The sequence below is a fragment of the Ixodes scapularis genome, unplaced genomic scaffold (assembly GCF_016920785.2).
Source record: "Ixodes scapularis isolate PalLabHiFi unplaced genomic scaffold, ASM1692078v2 ptg000460l_1___fragment_1__unscaffolded, whole genome shotgun sequence".
NCBI classification, from domain to species: Eukaryota; Metazoa; Arthropoda; class Arachnida; order Ixodida; family Ixodidae; genus Ixodes; species Ixodes scapularis.
The window spans coordinates 1,804,537-1,813,245 of NW_024609981.1; the positions used below are offsets into that span (position 1 = coordinate 1,804,537).

The window sequence follows — 8,709 nt, forward strand, 5'->3', positions numbered from 1 at the left end:
ATCGCCGCACTTCTGGTGGTAGAGTTCTCATGCTCGGCCAGCCCATAGAGCAGCACTCCATGACTCCAGACGTGACAGGATCCTTCCCGATCTCATCTTTGATCCGTGAGAGCATGTCTGTTGACGCAGGTAACAGTTCCACTCTGAGAACTTCATACTCCAGAACGGCTTCCTCCAGGTCGGCAGCTTCTTTTTTTTCCTGCTGCAGTTAGTGGCTTACGTGACAGCACATCTGCCGTATAGATCTCCTTTCCTGGGATGTCGGAAATCGTGAAGCCATACTCCAGTAGTCGCATGCGGAAACGTTGCAGAGGAGGACTGAGTTCATCTAGACGCTCCGTGGTGAGAAGTGGCACAAGTGGCTCATGGTCAGTCTCAATATGAAATCGGAGCCCTAGAAAGTATGTGAGGAAATGGCCACTAGCCCACGTGATGGCTAGTGCCTCCTTCTCAATCTGGGCATAGCAATGCTCAGTTTCCGTTAGTGCCTTGGATGCATAGGCAACTGATCGCCGCTCGCCTTGGGACTCCTGCAGGAGTGCAGCACCCAATTTATAGGATGAGGCATCGACAAAGAGTGTCAAGTGGTCTCCTTGGTTGTACATTGCCAATGCCGAGTTTGTGATGAGAGCTGCCCTAGTCTGCTCGAAGGCTTGCTGCTGAGCCTCTCCCCAGTACCAGACTGCATCATGACGAAGTAGGTATCTCAGTGGCTTAGTTTGTCAGCGATAAAAGCAACAGCAGCGGGCACGGCACGCGCAACCAAAGCAGCGGTGGGAGCAGCGGACACGCGTAACTGCGCAACAACGCCGGTCCAACATGGCGGACCAAAAAGCAGCGGTTCAGGCGGGAAGCCAGCTACTTCAAACCGATTTCAACACAGCTGCCGGAAAAGTTCGACTTTCACCAGCCGCACACGCGGAAGACGTGGTTCACGAGATGGCAACGCTACAGGGTAATCACCGAGTTGCATCTCCATTCTCAAGAAATGCAAGTAAACACGTTTACGCCATGGGCCGCAAAGGGGAGGACGTTCTTTGTTCTTTGAAGCTGACGGAGGACGAAGGCAAGAACTATGAAAATGCCACCATGTCGCAGTTGGGCAGTGAGTCAGTACTGTCCTGCAAGTCTGCGTTTATTGTTTTTTCCGGGCACCCCCCATCTCCCAAGCAGTGGTGACTTTTCTCGGCCACTCGCCTAACCCTCCGACAGTTAGAATAATAAGCATCCATTCATTGACGTGCTGTAACACACTGGATAATTTCAAAAATATATTAACTTTTGGTGGTTCTCAGAACTGATGAAAAAACTGGTTCTTTTACTAAAGAGATTATATGAGAGTGATAGATTCCAATGTCTAATGCACAACAAATAGAATGCCAACGTGTCTAATTGTTTTTTTTTCCTGTGTTCTATGCGTCTGCTTAAGTATACCATTCACTTTACTTTGTATGAAGCAAGTTATGAAGGACAGTAGTTGCGCAGGCATGTAGAACACATAAAAAAAGCATTTAAATTTCGTGTCACTAGCAAAAAGCAATCGTGATGTTATAGTCAAGAGGAAATTGCATCATTTTGTGTTTGTTTTTAATAAGGCGTCACTTCCCGTACGTCGCAGGCGAGCATGACTAGCGGAAATGCCGCACACCTCACACATGGCGCCGCACCCAATGAGCTGCCATATTAGCGCCTTTTGAGCTTCCATAAAAGCTTTGCTACCATTTATACATACAGCTTGGATTAGTGATGTGCAAGATATTTGCGTTGGTGGGATATAATATAGACCGTGACGACAGCGGTTGTGGTTAGAAGAAATATAAGACTTCCGTTCTGTTACGTGCGGGGATTACAACCCAGACTTTTTGTACGACGTCTTCTGGAGCGGCAACATAACAACCAAGGGGGGCTACTACCACGCGCAGACTGTCAACGTGCCAGGTATGTGGAAAATTCTCCCCCCTGGCATTCCTCTTTTTATAAGTAACTGGTTGATCGTAGTGCATATCTATACCAAATACACCTTAATTCAACAATTGCAGAATCTGAAGAACTGTGCAATTTAGTGAGATGAACGAGGAAAAGGCTGCTCTCTAGCGCAAAGTCAACAGGGTTCATCGAGATGCGCAAGAAGCCTGGAGTGGTGAATAGTAAAGGCAGCTTGCTCGGGTATCGGGTTCCAGTGCGCGCCCTGCGGAGCTGCAGACGACGGGCCCCTGTCCCGAAGCGATGAGCCGCGAGGCTGAGGCTTGTGAGGTGGAGGCTCAGGAGAGGTGGCCTCCCAAGAGCCCGAAAAAGAAGGCTTGCATGACCCTGTCAGTCCTACGCCGCTTTAAAGAGAGCCTTGAGACCTGGACAGGCAAGCTCAAACAGCTTCCTAAATACATCTTTACCCGCTGCCCTTCGACAGACCTCCACGAGCTTAAAGAGCCTTGAGACTTGGACAGGCAAGCTCAAACAGCTTCCTAAATACATCTTTACCCGCTGCCCTTCGACAGACCTCCACGAGCTTGCGAGTGGCAACGCCCCCTTGCCAGTCTCGCCACGTTACGCTGCAGCCTTAGGCCACAGTTCACACAGTAAGAATAAAAACACTGAAAATAGACGAGGGACAGACACAGTTCTTCCTGCGTGAACTGTAGTCTATTCAACACACTCTGCTAGAACTACCTAGCCTTAGGCCATTCGTCGTCGCCTGCCGTCTGTGTTTTCTCCATGACTTCAACACGCACAGCTGTTATTGGCCTCTTCGCCCAGCTGCTCGCCACGGCCCAGTACGTGCTGAGCGCCCCAGGCTCCGCCTGGGTGCGAAACTGGTGCAACTACAATGATGTCGAGGCCAATCCAGGTCCGGTTCGCACTCCGTTGAGCATGTCTGATGTGTCGCTGCCGACCGTGGCTACTCAGACTGCTTTCCTCAGAATTTCCAGCAGCGGTCGTATGTACAATTTAATTCGGAGGAGGTGTGGTGTGTCAACATTAAAATAGCTTTTTTTGTTGTTAGTGTACTGCAGTTATTTTACCAGTTTACATGTGGTTCCCAACCAATTCCATTTTTTTGTGTGTGTCCTTGCAACGAGACATTATTAGTTATTTTATTTTTGCTAACATGTCCATGTAGAATTGTGTGCGTTCTGCACACTGATTATACTCATCAACTTAAAAAAGCTAGTTTTGCACATAATTCATGCGCAGTACGATGTAGTTCTGACCATATACAGCTGCTGCAAAACAGAAAAACACCAAAAACACAGTTCTTTTGCATCAGCATCTTCATTACACTGCTCAACAATACCGTGCCATATTTTTCCAAGGTCGATCTGGTAAGTCCTAGCACCAATACCAGACAAGCCATTGGAAATTCAAAAGGAGCCTAACAATGCCTTTCAACCATTTCGTCGTTTACCCTGAGACTGGGGGGGTTTTTTGAAGAGCAGAAGAAACAGAAAAAACAGACAGGTCTCAGACAGGTCAGACAGGTTTTTTCTGTTTCTTCTGCTCTTCAAAAAAAAACCCCAGTCTCAGGGTAAACGACGAAATGGTTGACTTCCACCAGCTAGCCTGTACTTTGACTCTTTTCTCGTTAATGCCTTTCAGTTTGCGAGTTTGTGTGCATGCCATTCAGAGTGAAAAGCACTCCGACAAACTTCCCGTGATCCGTGGACCATGTGTTACAAGGACTTCCATTCTGTTATGCCCACATTCACCATATTCTCGTTGTACTGATGGCATCTTCATATTCTCGTAGCTTTTTTCAGTTGAGTGTCGTCATACACTCCACAAAAAGAAGAGGCGCAGCAGATTAGTAACCATCCGGATGTTTAGCTACTTACCTACAGACTTATTTTTAATGTTGAAGCAGATTACAGTCATGCTGAGATACTGGGACAAGAAGTTAATCGGAGAAGCTCTCCGAGCACTTACTTTCAACGTTCTTGATACAACTCAACTTCTGATGCCATGCTTCAACATCCATGAACCCTGTCCTAGAAAAAGAAATCTCTAAGGTGCCAACTTCCCGCACAGCTGGATCCGAACCGCAGCAGAACACCCTTTAGTCCAGGGTACCGTCCTAGGTCATACTGTTACTGCTGTGGCCGAGGATCAGTTGTAACCGTAGTGCCACCTGCTCAGCAACCATGGTGAGGGATACAAGGATTCAGCGTCTGGCTTCTCTTCAACTGTCATCGTTTTGCACGCCATCTTACACTGATGAGAAGTTTCCATATCAAAGTCATATAAAGACCTGATTGTCTCTAACTATCCTTAGTTAGGAATGCCAAGAGTGTGGGAACTTGTTCCAGTTGGGGAGACAGAGAGGAGGCAGCCAGCACTTCGTTGTATGGGCCTGAGGCAGCCTTTTGGCTGCCTCAGGCACTCGGCTGTGGGGAAGTTGTGCCATTAAACACCTTGAACCTTGGACCTTGCTGCATATGAACTGCATATGAACAATTTATTGATTGCAGTGTGACTGCTGGAGATGATTTTTCCTCCCTAAACAAGGGAAACTGTTGTTCTTGCAGCTCCTGCCATGGAGCTAATCAAAAGCCTCATGGTCTTGAAGGACTTTGCAACTTGTCTTGTCGAGGAAATATAATATAGAACTTCTGTCGATCTCTTAAGACCCCAGCTCTCAACAGAACTTTCTTTGCTTTCCGATGGGGAGAGTAGACAGGGGCGGGGAGCCACTGCTCCCCGCCCCCGTCTTTTAGGCAGGCCCTTGCTGCCTGCCTAAAACTAACACGCCTGTTTAGCAGGAGGCTCCAGCAGTTCTGACATAAATATATAATCTTCAATTTGATGAACACACACAAAGCATCAAAGAATGCTGACAGAGCAGTTTTCAACAAATGAAGCCATGTAGAAACTCAACTTATTGGGCAAACTTCACCTCAGCATTACTGGACATACTGAAGGATGCGCTCTGGCACTTAATGCATGTGCCCACACCTGCCTTCAGAGTGGTCCAACCAGTTCATGCCGCATGCAAATCAGAAATTCAGAGCCCACATCTATTGTGCAGATGCATGATGGAGTGGTGCACGTGAGCAGCTCACTAGCTATCTAGTAGTTTCAGTTATGGCACAGCTTGGGCTCACCACGATGCATGCTTTGTTCTGGAATGTGTCACTTTTTTAAATTTTTTAACACTGACCAATCAAGGCTGTATGTTCTTGGTTGGGCTACTGTTATATTTATTTTGCTCTTTTTTTTAAGTTGTGAATTTTTGGCAGGTACAGTTTTTTTTCTATTACTAGGTTTTAATTATACTTTATAGTAAATTAGCTTCATGTAGAGCTGTAATTACAATATTTAATCAATGGTGTCCCCAAACATAGAGGTTACCTGCATATGCTAACTTCTTTCTAAAGTTGTGAAACTATGATATACGGTAGTCAGCATTGACTACCATATATCACACTAATTAACAATTAAGAACGTTCCTAACATATTGTATACCAATTGGACGAATGCCCCCGATATCCCCCAAATGCCCCCGAATGTCTCAGATATCGGAGGCCCCAATCTAAAGATTGGGGGCCTCCGATATCGGAGACATCTGATCTGTGGGAGAAGGGTCGGGGAAGGATGTTCCAGAGAAATCCTGGACGCACTTGAGGTAGCGTCGTACATCTACGCGAATTACGGTTTGGAACAGTTGTCGCTCGTGAGGCTGCTTTGCTCTTATCCGTTCGTGGTTGGAAGTCTCGGAGAGAGGACATTGAATAAGCTTTTAAGAACTCCAATGTTCTCTTTCGAGTCTCTTCTCAAGAGGCAGTATGGCCTCATTCTCCGTGGGAAGGGGAATGCCGTCGAACTTGAAACAGTGGAGGACCGAGATGCGGTCAGGCTTGATGATGACCCATTTGCTACTGTCATGTGGGCTGTCCGGCACCGTCTGGTAGAGTCCACGCGTGTTAGCACTCGGCGCTTTTCACTGGCTCCCCTTTGCACCAACGACGCTCGTCGTCGGGAAGTCCGAACCTGCTGCGTCTCGGAGCAACGTTTCGTGCTGCGATGCCTGGCATATTCCGAGGAAGAATGGCCGTACGTACAGGTTGCCACTCGTCTCACAGCATTTTTGCCGTTTTCTTGCTGCTGTCGCTCGTCACCTACCGTGCCTCCACCTGTATCTCTCCTCCGAACAGCGTGGGCCTTCGCGGTCTCGGTTTGTGTGCCTCCACCGCGTCCGACGCGTCCTACGCGAGATGCTTGAATGGGCCCGGTGCTGCCGTTAGGCTTAAAGGACTTACGACCCCGCGATGGAGACACTTTGCTGCCTGCTTGTTGTTCTGCCTCAGTACCGAGTGGCTGGTCGACGCGACGGTTCTTCCCTCCGGCGACGTCGCTTCAAACCCAGGACCTCAGCACATCACCTGCACCCGTTGTACCAAACGTGTTCTGGATTGCCAGGCCGCGCTGTGCTGTGATGCATGTGACCGCTGGTCCCACCGTGCATGCGTGTATGTCTCTCTGCCGGAGTACAGGAAGTTGAGCTCCAGCAACGATTTGTGGTATTGCTTGGGTTGCTCCCTGCCCCCTTTCGCGGACGACTTGTTTGACCTTCCCGTGGCCTCCATGATACAGCCTCTTACGGTACCTACGCCTGTTGCAACCGGGAGATCGCCCGGCGGAGGGAGGAAAGTGACAATGTTCTGGTACGGCAACTGCCGAAGCTTTCGAAACAAGGTGGTAGACCTCCAGGCACACGTGTCTTCGTTTCCCCCAGGTTCTGTTGTGTTGCTCACGGAGACTTGGCTCGACGTAGGTGTAGCAGACAGCGAACTTTTCGACACGAATGCTTACACCGTGTTCCGGAAAGACAGGTGTGGCAGGGGGGAGGTGTCCTATTGGCTTTCCCGGCGTCGGCACGCATTTTTCGTCGCACGGACCTTGAACACCACGATCTCGAAGCACTCTTCGTGGAGCTCTGCGTGCCTCACAGCACAGTCCTAGTGGGCTGTGTCTACTACCCGCCGTCGATACGGGAGGAGTCATACAGGCTCCTGGAGGTATCGTTACGGGCCGCTTCTCTCAGGAACTACGAGAACATACTGGTATTCGGCGACTTCAACTCGCACATTGACTGGTTCACACACGAGGAGCCTGTTCCCCGCGATCGTTCGGATGACTTCTTACTCGACATTGCGTCATCAGCTGGCCTCACGCAGGCGTGCGCTGGATCGACGTACTCAGCTCGCGACGGAACTTCCAGCTTTCTAGACCTTCTCTTCGTGGTAGACCCGACCCGAATAGTTTCCTGTGAGACTTCTGAGGGACTGCCCGATAGCGATCACCTGGCGATCGAGGTGACGTACGCCGCTGTGCTGCCACGTAGGGGGCACCATGCACGCACACTATGGAAGTTCGACCAGACCGACCACGGCCACCTAGCACGCCTGGCACACCTCGCACCTTGGTGCATGACGACGACTGCCAATGAACCCCTTGGTCATTTCGATCTGTGGTGCGACCTGGCGGGAGCAATTCAGAAGGAGTACGTGCCCTTCCGCACCCGCTCCTCAGGACGAAATTATTGCCCATGGATCACCCCCGACATAATGAAGGCAGCGAGAATAAAGAGGGGACTCTTCAGGAAGGCCTCCCGCTCCAACTGTCCCGTGGCTTTACACGCTGCAAAAGACCACCAGCGCGCTCTAAAGGCTGCCATACATGTCGCACACCAGCGCTACACCTCCACGATAGCACAAAAAGCAAAGGACGACCTTAAGGTCTTCTGGTCGTACGTACGTCGCCTCAGAAGGCCTTGCCAACGTCCCAGCTTCTGCGCCAACGGAAGAATGATCGATGCCCCCGGTGAGATTGCTGCACTCTTCGCAGACCACTTCTCGTCTGTCTACAACACCGACGGACAGCGGCTGTCTGCGCATTCCGCTGCTTTCGCACCATCATCATCTGGCACCGACGCATCGAGCCTGGAGGAGATCACTTTCTCAACCGAAGCACTGAGCATTGCGGTGTCCAAGATCAAGCATTCGCAATGTCCTGGCCCAGACGGTGTGGCACCTGCCTTTTTCAAGATGATCATGCAGCACACTTTGCCCTCGCTCGCCCGTGTGCTTCAGAGTCTTTTCGACGTGGGAGCTGTTCCTGCTTCCTGGCAACACGCCTTGGTTACCCCTATCCACAAGGGAAAAGGAAAGCCTACAGACGACGTCACGCATTATCGACCGGTTTCAATAACATTGATCATCTGCCGCACATTCGAACGCGTGGTGAACGGCCAACTTCTCGACTTCCTCGAGGGCACTGGCTACCTATCGCAGTCACAGCATGGTTGCAGACACAACCGTAACTGTGAGACGGCCCTGGCGACCCTGAGCCATTTCGTAAGCAACTGCATCGACAATCGCACAGAGACAGATCTCGTTTAGCTTGATCTCAGCAACGCTTTCGACACCCTCGACATCGGTCTCCTTCTGCGCAAGGTGTCGGGCGCCGGCATCCAAGGTATCCTGTTGAAGTGACTGTCGAACTTTCTGAGCGGAAGAAGCCAACAAGTCGTTTACCGAGGTGCGCGCTCGGCTGCGATGAACGTTCCCTCCGGTGTGCCACAAGGGTCGGTCCTGGGTCCTACATTATTTTTAATCTACGTCAATGACATGCCCCGGGACGACAAATTCCCTCTCGTCCAGTACGCGGACGACACGTCGATATTGGCCCCACTTACATCCCCCGACACCTGCCTCC

General features: G+C 50.2%; 1 protein-coding gene across 1 annotated transcript; it reads left to right on the forward strand.

Annotated features, from left to right (window-relative positions):
• Window positions 1-819: 819 nt before the first annotated feature.
• Window positions 820-8,393, forward strand: LOC120842566. Its single transcript, XM_040213700.1, has 4 exons — window positions 820-1,105; window positions 1,858-1,938; window positions 6,728-6,824; window positions 6,944-8,393. Exons 1-4 carry the CDS (start codon window positions 820-822, stop codon window positions 8,391-8,393), a joined length of 1,914 nt encoding a protein of 637 aa, XP_040069634.1.
• Window positions 8,394-8,709: the final 316 nt, after the last annotated feature.

Excerpts from the sequence above, each read along its gene's own strand:
- LOC120842566 (XM_040213700.1), top strand. The coding sequence starts at position 820 with ATGGCGGACCAAAAAGCAGCGGTTCAGGCGGGAAGCCAGCTACTTCAA. Across the intron at positions 1,106-1,857 it reads CACCATGTCGCAGTTGGGCA|ACTTTTTGTACGACGTCTTC; the intron begins GTGAGTCAGTAC and ends ATTACAACCCAG. Across the intron at positions 1,939-6,727 it reads GCAGACTGTCAACGTGCCAG|GTTCTGTTGTGTTGCTCACG; the intron begins GTATGTGGAAAA and ends CGTTTCCCCCAG.